We start from the raw sequence: 18102 nt of genomic DNA on the forward strand, positions 1-18102 counted from the left end.
GTGATTGCATTACTCTCACCATTCAAAAATAAGCACCAGGCTTTCAGCAGAAGATGAGGAAACTCATCTAAAAATAATTACATGATGAAACATATCCCTGTGTTATTAAGATTTACAATTATATCCATTAGACAGTCATGGTTACCCAACAGTACAAATGCCGCAATCTCCTGTGGTTTGTGATTCAGAATGGTCATACATTACTCTTTCACTTTACAGATAAAAATGTCTCAATGTAGGTCGTCTATTCTGGTCGATCACTGACTGGCCCTCTCGATAGTCTTACATTCTATAAAACACACRACTACTACAATACAGAAATTGTTATAAGTCTCCTGAATATTGGAAATCTGAAGTGTGAATAAGGAATAATGGTTCTGTGCTTTGATGAGGTTAGGAGTGAATACTGTCTCCTTCACTTCTTTCTCCAAAATATTTAATTTCTCTGAAAAAGTCAATTCTCTGAATGATTTTGTCCTATCCCTTTCTATCCATCTCACAATTCTTACCCCCAAGGAATGTCTATTCAGCATACCCTCATAATACCTGCATTCTACATGAATGTCGTTTGAGAGTTAACCTTAACTCTAATTTCTGTCTGCCTGAAAAATATTTAAGGCTGATCCGGGAGGACCAGCTAGAACTGGGCACTAGTAGAGAGCTATAGCTGCCAGTTGATKAGGTTCAGCCACTGGTCTGTCCGGCAAGAACAAGTCAGATGTCTTCAGAACAGGATTATTGCAGATATTGGGTTCAACACACCACACTCCTCTGTAATGATGGCTCACAGTAAAAGTGAGAGTGTATAAGAGTGGTTCTATGAAGAAATTAAGATAGATTCCAGTAATGGCCATACAGAGCATTGGCAGTAGCACAGTTGGACAATATCATACACAGATACATATGGCCTCTAATAAGTAAGCTAGCTTAGCATATACTATGGCCTGTCCTGTCGTATCATAGTAGTATGGCCTGTATACAACCAATAGACTGGCTTAGCATAGTATGTACATCAATACACACATCTATGCACTACAATGTTCAATTACTGATTACTAATACAGAAGCAATAATGGAATGCAGTTACAGCATAAAGACCCAAATACTGGTAAGCATATAACTGAAAACATGACCATAATGCAACCAGATTCTGCATGAGCACGAGACCACTGTGGAATAGTAACTGTGCCACGAGGAAGGCAAAGGCTAAATTAGGCTACTTGTTAGACAAGGCTACATACAGTGCACAGTAGCACTACATAAAGGCCCTACATGTCAATAAATATGAACATAAATGAACACAGACAATATGAACATAATAATATGAATAGGCTATCCTAAACAAGGCGTGTGGTACACAGCATAGACAAGCTAGCATGACTAGGCTAGCTGGCTAGGAATAGCATGACACACATGGAAAAGGAATAACTGGTAAATATCTCGACTGCCTTGGCAACACCCAACTAAAATACCAATGACATGTCAACAGTACTTACACTTAGATGAACGCACTAAAACACAGGTCAAATATAGATTGGTGAGGAACAGTCCAAGACGTCCATCCTCTTCTGACCACGATCTCGCTCTGATGGCAGCAGCAGAGGTCAGTGAGCTGCATYGGAATGGTGAACTATGATTGGCTGATACAAGTGTGGTGACTTGTAGGTACCACTAATAAATAAGGGGTGTTGGGAGAGTACAGCTAACTAATAGTTCAGGGGTGCTGAAACTACGGGCTGGTCTTTTTAACACGGCCTGCCCTGTACTTCCATCTATGTGTCTGTCCTCCATTCTGAAGAAGTGGTACTGTATGCAGTTCTGGCCAACATCTTCTCCTGGCCACTATTTAATCCAAGTTGTCTACACTGTCTGGGCTGGGTTGATTGTGACTCAGCCCTATGAAATCTTTAAATTCTCTAGAGTTTTTCAAAGAGTTCCATTCAGTACAGAAGAGACTGTGGTACATACATGTCACGGCCATTTAAAGGAGTGGACCAAGGCGCAGCGGGATTAGAATCCATTCCTCTATTTATTTAAACAAAGAACACTTTAACAAACTCACAAAACAACAAACCGAACCGTGAAGCCAACGTAGTGCTCACAGGCAACTAAACAAGGACAACTACCCACAAAACCAACTTGGAAAATGGCAACCTAAATAGGCTCCCCAATCAGAGACAATGAAAAACAGCTGTCTCTGATTGGAAACCCATCCAGGCCACCATCAACCTAATTACCCCTAGACAATACAAAATCCCCATAGATAACAAAAACCCTAGACAAGACAAAAACCCATAGACAATACAAAAACTAAACAAACCACCCTTGTCACACCCTGACCTAACCAAATAATAAAGAAACCAAATATAACTAAAGTCAGGGCGTGACAATACATCCCTTTGTGTTCTAGAGACTAGAGTACTTCTTTCTCTCTTTTTTGGCTTTGCAGCTAGCTTTCGTCATACTTTAGAAAAACATTTCCCAACATAATCTGTTTTCATTTGAAGTTGTAATCCTTTGGAGTGATATCCCAATTTTTCAGTCCTAGAAAAATGATTGAGGTTGCAGCTTTTGTTCTTATCTTCATATTTTATTTTTGTTGGGGTTCTTATGAAAAGGGCCAATGTGCCCAACGTAGCAGATGTTGAACTTTGTTCACATTCTGGCTGCTGCCAGTAATTTATAGTTTCTGTTTTATTTGTATGCATGAGAGTTGCTGTTGATTTCCTGTTTTTCAGACACATAGAATTGTCAGTATAGCTCACCTGTTTGTGTTTCTGTCTGGTTAGGTGTGAAGCTCCCCCTCCTTCCCCCCTCTTCCCCCCTTCTGGCACCAGCCCTGTCACACCTTCTCTGTATGTTCACACACATAGCAGGGCACCAGTAGTCTGTGCTCTGTGCCCAAACCCAGGAATAGTGAGGAGGTGCAGGGTGGTGTGCTGGGTGGGGGTGAGAGATGGTGGGAAGGCGCTGTAGTGAGGTGCGTACTGGCGGCAGAGAAGTCAGGCGCAGGAGAGCGAAAACTGATTTACAACGGTGTCGTTTAATATCCATAAACCACCGTCAACAGAACAATACAATGAATGGGTCAAACAAAACCCGGTAAATACCAGCATACCGTGCACAAGCACTACAAGAAACAATTACGAACAAGGACATGGGGGGAACAGAGGGTTAAATACACAACATGTAATTGGGCTATTACAGTACACTTGGTCTCTAAACACCCATGCCAGTAGACCCTTTTACGCCTACTGGGGGGGATGGGGGTGACACACACAACATAACATGTGTTCCCCTCCCCTCTCCCTGGTGGCAACAGCACTCTGCCACCCCCTCTAGGGGGCTGTGGCCTCCCAGCAGACACTGAGCTGCAGAGTGTGGCACAGRGCCAGGGGAGGAAGAGCCAACAGGAAGTGGGCTGGATTGGCCCATTAATCTGCACTGTCATCCTTTAGACAAGACAAACTGTATGGGCCCCCAGAGACGCCYCGACCCAAAACKCACTGAACTGCTCAAATGGTGGCTTCTGAGGGTGCTGCAGTTTGATACTTACCATCTATATACTCCCCACATTTTATTTYTGCTGATGATTTCATACAACCTGCAGTGATATTTACCCCTGGTGCTAAGAGCAGGTCATTTGTATGTAAAGCACGCTGAACTAGCTTCTTCTCTTAAAAGAAAAGAGTCCAAAATGACTTTACCCCTAGAGAAGATATCAGATACCTGCCTATCTGGGATAGCTCGGGGAGGGTTCTTCAAAGGAATCTGCCCAGCCTAATGTTTGTGTTTGTATTTCCCCAGAGGGGCAAAGCGTCGACTGCGGCGGTGAAAGAAGTAGTGAATCTGAGTGGCTGGCTGGTGCAATGGCAAAAGAGAATATCTGGAGGAGAATTTCCTTTGCTTCCCGGGATGAAATAAATTATTCATTCAGTGACATGGAGTGTTGAGCATGAGTCTGACAGCCATAGAGAAGGCTGTGAGATTATGGGAGAATATGGATGTYTCTCATGTATATTCTGTTTCAGTTTGCCTTACAAACGCCTCTTGTCTTGTCTCTCCGCCAGTCTACCACAGGGCTCTGTTATGGACAGTCAGAGGGGATCCACTGTAGCTCTGCCTGCTGTAATCCAACATGAAATAATTACCAGAGAGATGAATGGGAATGGTTTGCTAATGCTGTGCAATTATGAATAGGGTACATATTTAATAAGGCTGACCAGAAATGCTTAGCATAATAKGATTTGATTGGAACAGTGATCTACTGCTTGTGCTTGCTCAAATGAGRTGGGAAGGAGTTTTAAACTAACTACAYAGYAGTTTCACAAGGCCTTTAATGGTAGGGTTTACATCAATGGTAATTGGTGATATTGGARTTCTCAGGYTCACCCTTCATTCAGCCTCTCTAGGAAACTCTCCCWTTGGTCTAAGGKCACTCCCACCCACATGGGGTATTGATACTTTGACTAATGACAGAGAGTCATACTYGATGTAGTGCTTCTATGACCTCTTTCTGATGATGTCATGTTTTTCCAAGCTCTGCAGCTGACCTATCAGAAGCTCTATCACTCTAACCACATGTACTGTCACGGACCAACATTCTTATCAACAATCCAATACGCACCTCCCAAGGTTTTTCTAAATATCACAAGAAGTGAGGATCATATTCAACATCAATATGACCTTTGCATAATTTCCTCCTCTCCTCTCTGCTGACCCACATTGAGGGGCTGTTTACCCACCCTGGTCATGCATTTTTCATCCGGCTCTGGTCACTGGTGGGACAGTGCCTGGCTTTTTCTCATTATGTATTCAAAGCAGGTGGAAGATGGCAGGAGAGAGAGATCTTGTTAGCTGCCACCTTCATACAGTCATAGCTAGCTGGATGCAGACGGCAAGGTCACACAGGCAAACCAAACCAGGCATCTGTGAGAATACCATAGTGGTCAGAGCTATGGACACACATACAAACACAAATACAATTCATAATTTAGGGCAGATCATTCTGAGTGGGCCAACTGTATGCAGTACTAGTCCTCACACATCACCTGTCAAATGCTTTATTAGCTGTGAATGGGATGACTTGCCAGTGTGGAGTGTGAGTCAAAGAGTCAGGGACAGGGTATATTCAAGCAATAAGGCACGAGGGGGTGTGGTATATGGCCAATATACCACGGCTAAGGGCTGTTCTTAGGCACGACGCAACGCCTGGACCCTTAGCAATGGTATATTGGCCATATATCACAAACCCCTGAGGTGCCTTATTGCTATTAAAAACTGGTTACCATATTATTAACTGGTTACGAACGTAACTAGAGCAGTAAAAATAAATGTTTTGTCATACCCGTGGTATACGGTCTGATATACCACAGCTGTCAGCCAATCAGCATTCAGGGCTCGAACCACCCAGTTTATAATGTACAATATAGTTGAATATGTAGTACTGTTGTGTGGAGCATGGTAGATATTACTGGTTTGTTGACTGTCTGTTGAGAGCCAGTTACCTTCGAGTTGTGGATTCAAGTTCAAGCAATGAGATGCTGAAGTACACCTGTAGTAAGATATCGGGTTCCCAGTGCAGCACTGTGAGCTTGTTATCCAGGAGCCTCCAGCTACCAGCCTTTACCTGTTCATTACCGCCCAGTGTTATTCTTACTGCTCCTACTGCGTCACGCCAAGGGAGAGAGAATAAGGGTTTCTGAATATGGTGAAACACTGGAGTTGGTTGTTAGATTTCAGACCATGATATAATAAGGACAAACAGATGTAGAGGAGATGACCCTGATAGGAACCTTACATCAGAATAGTAGTGCTATTGGCCACGTAGTACTGACCAGAGTCCCTCCTGTCCAGCTAGGATGAAAATAAACCTCAAAACATCTGCGCCAGGATTTGGGTCAGACCAAAAAAAGCCTGATCCYGACCAGACACACATGGTCCAGAGGTGAAGACAAGGTTGACCTATTATATCTCTGGTCTATTTCTGGCCAGTGCTCCAGGGGCCACGCAGAGGTTGAGGTCACTCAGGGGATAGATTGCCTGTCTGCTGTTCTCCACCACAGTAGGAATTATCTCTGTAACCCAACTCCACCTGTGTCCAAAGCAGCAGGCGGTAATGGCTATGGGATATGTATAGGCTACAGCAGGATGGCACCTGGGGAAAAGACTTCAGATGTGTTCCATGTCCCAGAGGTGGATCATGGGAAGCCCACCACTCAACTGAGGTAGTTTTACCATGAATTATTGACCTGGCCTCATTACTGAGTTCATGAACCCTACTAGCTATAGGTCAAGCCCTGCTAATGGAACCATATACTACCGGTTTTACATGGTATTTCTGTGATTGTATATGGGATATAGGATGCATTGCAATGGGGCGGCAGGTAGCCTAGTGGTTAGAGCGTTGGGCCAGTAACCGAAAGGTTGCTAGATCGAATTCCCGATCTGACAAGGTTGTCGTTCTGCCCCTGAACAAGGCAGTTAATCCAGTGTTCCTAGGCCGTCATTGTAAATAAGAATTTGTTCTTAACTGACTTGCCTAGTTAAATAAAAAAGCTATTGTGACAAGGGCCCTTGTTTTTAGATATATCAGTTTTTAAATGCTTTGCCTGTAGTTTTTCACTCCCTCTTATGCAAAGTGTAACAACCAAGTGCTATTTTGATTGAGTGTACCCCTTTATTCTACACTTTGGTATGTTGCTGAACTCCTGCTGTCATGCTTTACTATAATTGGACGTCATTCTCACGTCAATCAAGTGTTTGTATGTAAGGAATGTATGTAAGGAAATGGGCATGTCGTCTGCGTATCTCAGTTAAACTCCTCTCTACCTGTCGTCGATTCAAAGCTATTGCTAATAGACATCAAGTTTCGGGAATACTGGTGTGTGTGTGTTCTTACGTGTGTGTGTGTATTTTTATGTCAGGAGGACAGAATATTTCCCAGGTAGCCCTTGACCTTGGTGGCAATGGAATGCACCTTGAGATGTTGTCTGGGTCGCGGTGGCCGGGAGATTTATCCAGTGGTAATGAGGACTAGCTTTTCTTTTAAGGAGGAGGCAGATAGTGTTGACCTTCTTTATCCTCTCCGGGTCCTGGCCACAACGTTTAGGGTTCAACTTTTAGGGTTCCATAAGAAGAGAGCAGTAGTGCTGTTACGCCACTGACCCGGTTCATCCACTGATGCCACATACTGCAACCCAGGCCTCTCAATGCTTCTCAGTCTGTGCATATCTAGTAAGAGGAAATAAAAGGGAGTGGTGTACAGAGGTCTCTGAACCTGCCATTGATTCTTGACAATAGGTTTCACAATGTTAATTGAGACTATAGAGAAATGTAAGAGGACTTTCAAAAATATGCTTTCAAAAATATTTGTAGGCCTGTGATATGCATGGGTTACTCTGTGACAGTAATGTCACACTCACACAGGGATAGATTCAGGTATCACAATTTTATTTAAAAAATTAGAACTTTTTCATATTTCAGTGTTGCCATGCTTTGAGCATATAACAAGACAGTATAAAATCTCAACCCAAAAGGAGGATAGTAAAAGCAGATTTTGTTGATGCTGCTGCAGCAATTAGTTAAGTCATGCTGTTACTGTACAGATAACATTCCCATTAAAGTACAAACACCTCAATGAATTGCTTTTAAGTGCAATAATCATCTTATTATCCAYCGTAATGTGTTATGATAATAAACATCTCTTTTGGAAATAAATCTCGTTGTAGGCCTACAGGAAAATAAATACGACACAAAATACTTTGCAAATCATAATGAATGTGCTGAGTTATTTCAACATCCCAAGGCACCCAGGCTTGTATGTTGGCAAAAAAAGATGTCATTCTTTACACAAAATTGCGTCAAGCAGGTGGTGATAGAGAAACGATAGCGATAGAGCAGAAAGCTGTGCCTGTTTCATAACCGTTTAAGTATACATTCRTTTTCAAGTCTACCCGTCGTTCACAGTGAAAATCCCAGGCAGTGGGAATATAAACAAAATCGCATGATTGGTTGAAATGCGTGTCCCCAGTCCAATAAAAACAAGGCAACAGTAAGCATGTCGTCCCCCACAAATGATGCAGCACCCCCCTTGGGCCAAWCAGTATAATTTTGCAAATGACTGATTTCTATGGCAAGACGCATCATTCACCCAAGTTTCGTTAAAATCGGGCCAGTGTTGTCTGAGATATCGTGTGTGACTAACGTACATACAGTTGATTACTATAGCATCACCCCTTGGGCCAATCAGTGTAATTTTGTGAATGTTGGATCTCTATGGCAAGAGGCATCATTCACCCAAAAACGGGCCAGTGGTGTCTGAGATATCTTGTGGGTTAACTAGACTCATCACTCTGAGTCATATGTTGAGTCTTGACAGCATTTGTTACAATACAAATATCCTTGACAAATTTTTGCCAGACCATGCCCAAGTGAATATTTATTGGTCAATAGTGGCCATGTTGTTTTAGGTACTAGTCTGGAAAATATTATCATAGATGCCACATATCAAGTTTCGTGCAGATCGTTCATTCGGTGCCAGAAGAGTAGCGTTTTAAGTGTTTTTCACAAAATTCTAAATAACGGAAATCCAGAATGGTGAAGCTTATTGGTCCCTYAGGCAAATTTGTTTATTTTGAGGAGAGGGACATATGTACCAAATTTCATGACTTTAGGTCAAACGGGTTAATGTGCGTGACCTTTCAAAGTTTGCATTTGAAAATTTTTACATTTCTTGTTATAGCGCCATCATCTGGCCAATCAGTATAATTTTGTAAATGCCAGATATCTAACGCAAGACGCATCATTCAAGTTTTGTCACAACCAGGCCAGTGCTGTCTGAGATGTCACGCGTGACTAATGTACGAACGCACTAATGTACTAATGGACGGAGACAGATCCCCAGTCCCCTCCCTGATTTCCTCGTTGGGGACAACTACATGGTCACCAATTCTACTGATGGTGGACGTTCTAAGTGGTCCTCTGTCGGGGAGTGCTGTCTGCATCTGCACTGCGTTGTGGTGATATGCTGGCCTGTATGTGTCAATTGCTCTGAAGACCATGAGATAACAAACCAGTTGAACGAAGCGCTTTGAAGCATCCAACCAGATGCCAAAACTATCCAACTGAAATATCCAAGATGAACAAGAAGGTCAGATTCTTATTTTAGACAGTTAGAAATCTAGTAAGTGTCCACACATAAAGTATTCAATATCTATAACAAATCCAGATGTCATTTACTGAAATAAATGCTTCTTTATCTATCAAATCAGACGCATTATCAACAGAGGCTTTAACACACGCATTTCTCATTGGCTTTTCACTTTTCCCTGCAGTTCAGTTCAGTTCAGTTGACGACAAGCCTCAAATGTCCACTTGGAGGCTCCTCCGTAAATATCAATGCTGCTCTCCAACCACGAAAACACGTTGCCTATCTGCGCTTTGCTGCTGCAAGTTGCCAGGTTGTATATCTCTCCAATAGACAACTTCCGGTCCCAGATATGAAAATTCGCCAGGTCTCCAACAAAAGCTTGTGTAGCATCAAAGCCCCCTCCAAGCGTATCCTGTGGAAAATAATATTGAATTAATGAAGATGGATATTGTGCTAAGGCAAAGGAAAACAATTATTTCAAGTTAACCTTTGGAGTTAATTTGTGCATTAAATAATTGATCCATGCTTCCATCCATGTGGCTTGTTAGAAGAAACCAAGGATAGCTCATATATCAAATTAGTAGACTTTTTCATTTATCCAGATTCATGTTTTGACTAATGAATCCCGTTACCATGCAAACGGCTTTTCATTTTGCCATTGCAGTGTGAGCTGATAAATCAGAATTGGGGTTGCCCTGTTTCGTCAGCCTTGCCTCATACTTTACTTATTTCTGAGCACCTCCATGACATATGATACCTAGTAATGGTGTAGTTACTTTAGCTAGAAAGGGAGATTGGTTGGGGAGGATGGATGGGAGTAATCTGCAACTGTCTAGCAATCCAAAGGTTGTGTGATCGAGTCGCGTTGGGGACAACTGTAGCATTTTAACTTACTCTTCCCCTAACTCTTTTTTAAAAACTTAACCAATTTCACCTAACCTGCTACGTAAATTCTACTAACCTTTGTCATTTTAGTTCTCCTAACCTTTTACAAAAGTTATCCTAACCTTTGTTGTTAGTTCCCCTAACCGCCAACATAAATTTTCCCCATAATTCTCCTTTGTTGTTATGGTGCAATAAGCAACCTGGTCCCAGAGAAAGACGTATAATAGTATACGTCCCCCAAAGTGTAGTATAAAATACTTCATTCAGTTCATATGCTATTGTACGGCCGGGTAAGGCGTACAATATGATACTATACATCCTATAATTCGTATGATATTGTACGATCGCTATTCCATTCATAATGTAACGTACATAATGTAATATATCATACTAATTGGAGTGTCACAGATTTACCTACAGAATAATACGAATTGCCCCGAGACTATGTTGGTTTCATGAGTAAAAAGGATCATTTCTCATACTCCCAGTGGCTAGAGCTGCCGCTTTTTGGGAACAGAACACTTCCGGACACGGATAAGAAATCCTGCTACGCCCTCCGACGAACCATCAAACAGGCAAAGCTTCAATACAGGACCAAGATCGAATCCTACTACACCGGCTCTGACGCTCGTCGGATGTGGCAGGGCTTGCAAACTATCACGGATTAAAAAGGGAAACCCAGTCGCGAGCTGTCCAGTAATGCGAGCCTACAAGACGAGCTAAATACCTTCTATGCTCGCTTCAAGCCTTGTAACACTGAACCATGCATGAGAGCACGTGCTGTTCCAGACGACTGTGTGTTCACGCTCTCCGTAGCCGATGTGGGTAAGACCTTTAAACAGGTTAACATTCAAAAGGCAGCAGGGCCAGACTGATTACCAGGGCGTGTACTTAGAGCATGTGCGGACCAGCTGGCAAGTGTCTTCACTGACATGTTCAACCTCTCCCTGACCCAGTCTGTAATACCTACATGTTTCAAGCAGACCACCATAGTGCCTGTGCCCAAGAATACGAAGGTAGCCTGTCTAAATGACTATCGCCCCGTAGCACTCACATCTGTAGCCATGAAATGCTTTGAAAGGCTGGTCATGYCTCACATCAACACCCTCATCCCAGACACCCTGGACCCACTCCAATTGGCATACCGCCCCAACAGATCCACAGATTATGCAATCTTATTGCACTCCACACTGCCCTTTCCCATCTGGACAAAAATAACACCTACGTGAAAATGCTGTTCACTGACTACAGCTCAGCGTTCAACACCAAAGTGCCTTCCAAGCTCATCACTAAGCTAAGGACCCTGGGACTAAACACCTCTCTATGCAACTGGATCCTGGACTTCCTGACGGGCCGCCCCCAGGTGGTAAGGGTAGGGAACAACAGATCCACCACTCTGACCCTCAACATTGCACCTTAGGGGCAATGCGGTGCCAGGACAACAACCTCTCTCTCAACATCAGCAAGACAAAGGAGCTGATTGTGGGTACAGGAAACGGAGGGCTGAGCATGCCTCCATCCACATAAACAGGGCTGTAGTGGATCAGCTTGAGAGCTTCAAGTTCCTCGGTGTCCACATCACTAAGGAATGATCATGGTCCACACACACCAACACAGTCGTGAAGAGTGCACGACAATTCCTCTTCCCCTCAGGAGGTTGAAAGGATTTGCATGGGCCCTCAGATCCTCAAAAAGATCTACAGCTGCACCATTGAGAGCATCTTGACTGGCTGCATCACCGGTATGGCAACTGCTTGGCATCTGACCACAAGGCGCTACAAAGAGTAGWGCGTACGGCCCAGTACATCACTGGGGCTGAGCTCCCTGCCATCCAGGACCTCTATACAAGGCTGTGTCAGAGAAAGGCCCTAAAAATTGTCAAAGACTCCAGCCACCCAAGTCATAGACTGTTCTCTCTGGTACCGCATGGAAGGCGCTACCAATGCACCAAGTCTGTAACCAACATGACCCTGAACAGCTTACTACAAGCCATTAGACTGCTAAATAGTTTATTCAGGGAGCTATTGGTTCACTATTTAACTATCTGCATTGACCCTTTTTGCAGTAACTCTTTTGACTCATCACATATGCTGCTGCTACTATTTATTATCCATCTTGTTGCCTAGTCACTTTATCCCTACCTACTGTATATGTACATACAGTGAATTCGGAAAGCATTCAGACCCCTTGACTTTTTCCATATTTTGTTACGTTACAGACTTATTCTAAAATGTATTAAATTATAGATTTTTCTGTCAATATACACACATTGACCTATAATGACAAAGCGAAAACAGGTTTTTAGAAATGTTTGTCAATGTATTAAAATATAAAACAGAAAGGTTGAAGGAATTGTCCGTAGAGCTCCGAGACAGGTTTGTGTCAAGGCACAGATCTGGGGAAGGGTACCAAAACATTTCTGCAGCATTGAAGGTCCCCAAGAACACAGTGGCCTCCATCATTCTTAAATGGAAGAAGTTTGGAATCACCAAGACTCTTCCTAGAGCTGGCCGCCTGGCCAAACTGAGAAATCGTGGGACAAGGGCCTTGGTCAGGGAGGTGACCAAGAACCCAATGGTCACTCATACATAGCTCCAGAGTTCCTCTGTGGAGATGGGAGAACCTTCCAGAAGGACAYCCATCTCTGTAGCACTCCAKCAATCAMGCCTTTATGGTAGAGRGGCCAGACGGAAGCCACTCCTCAGTAAAAGGCACATGACAGCACGCTTGGAGTTTGCCAAAAGGCACCTAAAGGAATCTCAGACCATGAGAAACAAAATTCTCTGGTCTGATGAAACCAAGGTATAACTCTTTGGCCTGAATGCCAAGCGTCATGTCTGGAGGAAACCTGGCACCATCCCTATGGTGAAGCATGGTGGTGGCAGCATCATGCTGTGGGGATGTTTTTCAGCGGCAGGGATTGGGAGACTAGTCAGGATGGAAGGAAAGAAGAATGTGAGAAACTCCCCAAATGTAGGTGTGCCAAGCTTGTAGCATCATACCCAAGAAGACTCAAGGCTGTAATTGCTTTTAGAGGTGCTGAAGTACTGCATAAAGGGTCTGAATACTTATGTGAATGTATATTTCATTTTTTTTTTTTATACATTCTAAAAACCTGTTTTTACTTTGTCATTATGGGGTATTGTGTGTAGATAAGGAACGTTTTTTTCTTAATCCATTTTATAATAAGGCTGTAACGTAACAAAATATGGAAAAAGCCGAAGGGGTCTGAATACTTTCCGAACGCACTGTATCTCCCTCAATTACCTCGTACCCCTGCACATCGACTCAGTACTGGTACCCCGTGTATATAGCCAAGTTATCGTTACTCATTGTGTATTTATTCCTCGTGTTATTATTTGTCTATTTTTCTATTATTTCTATTTTTTTCTCTCTGCGTTGTTTGGAAGGGCCTGGAGGTAAGCATTTCACTGTTTGTCTACACCTGTTGTTTACCATGCATGTGACAAATATTATTTTATTTTATTGATTTTATTTGATAATTGATCCAAATTCACGCCTAAACGGGATAATTCCTCCATCGTATTATGGAACCTGAGAGTCAGCGGCTCAGGTTTTTAATTGATGCATAAGCCTTTTCCTCTCTCAAGGTCTGACTGATGCTATGTTTATGCTATAGGCCATGTCCCTTTTGATATTATGACCTAAGGTACCAAAGTGTATTGATTAAAAATTCGACCATTAAAATTGTAATGGGCATACCTGTTCTTGTCCCAATATCAGAACACCCTGTGGTTTGATTGGATGGTATGGAGCAAGGTTTTCTCCACTGCCCCTCATGACTCCATCTTGGAAAGCCTCCCATACTCCATCTCGAGTTGTCCATGTGACACAGATGTGATGCCACTTCCCGTCGTTGATAATGAATGGTAATTTAGCTACCTGGAATGGATTTCAGTATTTTATTTTAGTATATGCATGGGTGGAGTTTTGTTAATTTGTATCACTACAGCATACTAAAATAAAAAACCTTGCATACTTATTAAAAAGCTTGAGGCTTTATAGTCAGTGTGGTCTAATTCAAAAATGATATTTCTTTGTAGTTTGCAGTGCAGGCCTTCATGCTACAATCAGCATGTTCATACATTAAGAATAATTTGATGCAATATTCTGCTTTCAAATAATATTTTGTCTACTGTTGGTGATATATGCATCATGTAAAATAACATGTGAGTATACCTTGTCATTGATGAGTATCTCCATAGGATTATTCCCCCACTCAATCAGCACCAGCTCGTTGGCCTGCCCTGGCACTGCGTAGGAGAACGGCGTGCCCACCCCAGGTGATGCATTGGATTTGAGCCACATGCAGACAGTGAKTGCGTACATCTCAGGGAGACTCTTCTTCACTTTGGCATACATGTAGTTGGTCCTCAACGGGAATGTCAACTGGAATTTATCCAGCGGCCTGTTTTCTTTCTGACCTGTAAACAAAACAGAGGACAAGGTTAAAGATGTCACCTGTCACAATAATTATTGTGGGCTAGCCTAGGCCTATAGAAGCAGTGCTTGACTTCAGCAGCTCACCAGTACTGAATAGTGGCACCTCAAATGTTCTACTGCTTGAGCTCCTGTTCCTCTTATAGAATATTAGCTCAAAATTATTGTGGAGCTCCAGCACCTAAATATAAACAGTACCAGCACCCAAAATTAGTACAGAAACATATTTCACTCCAAGTCAAGCTCTGTATAGAAGTTAGAGCCTTTTATATAGGCTATCTGAGTGACACCAATMTGTTGGACATCAATGGTGGGACATTTGTCCTGGCTTTAACAAACAACTGTGATTGTCAGGTCAAGATGAACGTGAGGATTTGAGTTTTTAAAAATGAAGGTTGTAAAATATGTCGCTGAGCATCACGTAATGCGCAGGGGAGATTTGCAGCGGATTGCTGCTGAAGGTTGACTGATCAATGTAGCTATACAACAAAGTCCTGTTTCTTGTGGTTCCACGTTTTTTTTCTGCGGCATGATATGCATCACATGAGCAAAGCGGTTGGAATAGCGGTCCTGGTCTCTTCTCACCCCTCCCTCGGCGGAACTTTACAACCGTGTTTGTTGCCKGCTATAAGGAGCTGGAGCTTTACGCCATAAGGTCCTGGCGAACTTTGCTCTGCTCAAACGGCTAGTGGTGCAAGTGGAGACGGCTGTTTCAATAGAATTGAACCATTTGATCTGCATGAATTAAGGGAAAAGTGCTGAATACAGAAGGTTGCACCATCCTTTTTTTACGGATGCCTTAAACAGCAAATCACCTCTTAAGCCACACATCTTTGTGGAATTGGATATGCAAAGCAATGCAGCTATTCGTCGGATCCCATCCCCTCCCTCTCCTGRGATGCAATAGACACCAGCCATATTACCAATTGATTTCGTATATTGACATTAATCTATTCATTAGTAATAAACARCACTTCAGTTGGATTTGAAAGSTCTTTCAGAATAGGTCGTTTTTGTTTTTTAAACGGCAATACTAAATTAGTTCAKCTATGCCAGCCAAGTATTTGGCGCGTTTTTGAGCTCGCACCTTTCTCGAGGTCGGTGATTCTCTGGTGCAGGGATGTGAGAGTCGACTCCACTCTACCGCGCTGCTCCGTCTCGTTCCGCAYCCCAGGCTTGCCATCTTCTATACTGTTCACGCGGGATAACACCTGCTTCTCCAAATCGTCGATTTTACTCTGTAGCAGGTCTTTCAGACTGTTCGCCTGGACCGAGTTGTTGTTCCGACTGAATTGCTGTGGAATGAAATAATGATTAGTTTWAAAAAACGTTTAAAAAAACACTGAGAAACATTACAACCCATATGCTGAGGGACATCGTAAAGCTAATGCCAGATTAACTTCTTTAAGGTTTATTGCCCTGTTGAGTTAGCAACATGGTAGCCTACATCAAGCAACTAAATTCGTCTCCGGCAAGGTGTCTGTCCTCAGCATGACTTGTTAAGTTTCACGATTAGTGCAGAGTATTAACCTACATGGTGGAGGGCTCTTCACCCCTGGAAGTAAATGTGATAAACAAAGTACAAGGGCGGCAGTGCGAGTTGGACAGGACAGTGCAACGTGATTTAGCCCATAGTGTAAACATGTCGTTTTTCACCCAAAATGATTGGTGAAATGTATAAAGSCTATTATTTCGTTAAGATTATMMTTCTRCACATACCTCGAGATTTTCTAATCTCTGCTTTAGAGACTGTAAAGTCTGCGATAGTTGCGCCAAAGTGTCCGAGGGCCCCCTTGATACATCCCCCATAGTATTTTTGGTCCCCGTCTCTTTTCTCCTTCCCCCAGGTCCGGGCTCGGGCGCACTCTGGCCCTCACAGCGAGTTAACTTGGAAGTCAGTTCTCTGATAGTCTCTTTTTGGTTCATAATGGTCTCCTTCTGCTGTAGGACGGTCTCCCGGAGCTGCATTACAGTGGTCTTCAGATCCTCTCCAGGCATACTGTTTTGCAAGGTAGCGGCGCATATGTCCATATCCTTGGGCACCGACGTGCAAATAAATTGAGTCTGTCCACCACCAAAGTCTTGGCACGAACCCTCCACGAATAAGTAAGAAAGTATAAAAAGTGTCCAAGAGATTGCCTTCTTAATGGCCTGCATTTCGCCGTGTGTGTTGTGTTGCATTTGGTTTAGGAGCAGCGGTGGTGTGTTGCGAGTGATTTCAGGACCACGGAGCTGTCGCTTTTTGTTGTAATCCGTCCGTGGTGCGCGCCCGGTTTATATAGCGCGCGTGGTCTGCGTTGAGCAGATCCACCCCATCAGGGAGAGGAGGGGAGGAATCGCACTCTCGCAGCMTAATCACCTCTCGACGTCAAGGTGGAAGGAGCCTCATGCGCAAAGATGAAACTCGAGGCTCCCGGATGCTAAATCATTCATCACGACGACAATTTGTCATTTATTAATGTGTATTATCAATTTAAAATGTGCGGATTGGTAAACAGCAATGGCATTACTGGGTATCAGGAGAGTCAGCTGTGTTCGTTTTGTGCATAAAGGCAAAACCGACAGAACTGAATTCACATCGAAAGGAAGTTCAGGGACCCTCCACAGCATGGCTGATTCCCCTGTGACCTGTGACACTGATAGCCCCATATACATTTTCTCATGTTACAATATTCATAATAGATAACATGGTCTGCATGTTTACAGCAGCCAGRACAGCCATTAACATCAATATAATTACACGAGCAGCAGTTGTATTACCATCAATAGCTGCACTTCTTTGACTGTCACACGCAGGTTTATTAGAATGTTGTTAAGTGCTTTTCTTTATTTGGTACYTTGCATGTATTTCTCATTGTACAGTATAATTTTTGTTGAAACGTGAAAATAATTGAATGCTCTAAATTAACATGTTCATAATCTTCTTCATCTGTTGTCAAGCTGGTACACCTTAAGTCAGGCCCCTCACACAGGCATGGTGGTTTGTATGTGACTCAGTGGTAATACCCAAAATGATGTCCCATGGGGTGTCAGCCTGTGAGGCCCTCMGGCAAAACAATACTGCAAAGTGTCAACACAGTCTGCAGTATTTGAATGCAGTATTTGTAATCATCTCAATAATTCAGGCCATAAGGACTTAATCTATCCCTTAGCCTTTTGCTATTTCACTTATTCAGGGAGAGCAATATTACTTTTTTGGTTGCCTACTCAGCCTTTATTAATTATATCAGTGTTGAAAATCAAATGAAAACAACTTGAATAAGTGATGAAAACATATTGGAGCTTAGATTAAAATGGATTTACTTTAGGCAACTGCAGAATGTGTACAGTACAATGGACAATATGAGTCTATGTGATGGAAGGACATGGAGGACGGAGAGGCATTAAACCTACAACACCTTCACTGACTTCACAAATTACGCCTTCTATCCCCAGGGAAACTAATGCCACTAACACATTTTATTGGGGAAGTGATCCTAGATTTGTACCTACAGGCAACTTGTTCCCTGAGCAATGATCCTAGTCCAAGTTATTGAAATGAAGATTCTATACATGTTTAGTGCTTACTTTGAATGRGGGAAGTGCTGCACCTGAATGCCAAAGCG

The 18102-nt window shown here is 42.9% G+C and overlaps 1 protein-coding gene across 1 annotated transcript; it reads right to left on the bottom strand.

The window, feature by feature from the left end:
* Window positions 1-7431: 7431 nt before the first annotated feature.
* On the bottom strand, window positions 7432-16729 carry LOC112069105 (neuronal pentraxin-1-like). The gene is made up of 5 exons (XM_024136393.1): window positions 16217-16729; window positions 15585-15792; window positions 14237-14481; window positions 13760-13939; window positions 7432-9563 (listed from the first exon to the last, which is right to left on the bottom strand). The coding sequence occupies exons 1-5, from the start codon at window positions 16676-16678 to the stop codon at window positions 9342-9344; spliced, it is 1317 nt and encodes a 438-aa protein (XP_023992161.1). The 5' UTR covers window positions 16679-16729; the 3' UTR covers window positions 7432-9341.
* Window positions 16730-18102: the final 1373 nt, after the last annotated feature.

This window comes from Salvelinus sp. IW2-2015, unplaced genomic scaffold (assembly GCF_002910315.2).
Source record: "Salvelinus sp. IW2-2015 unplaced genomic scaffold, ASM291031v2 Un_scaffold909, whole genome shotgun sequence".
Classification (NCBI taxonomy): domain Eukaryota; kingdom Metazoa; phylum Chordata; class Actinopteri; order Salmoniformes; family Salmonidae; genus Salvelinus; species Salvelinus sp. IW2-2015.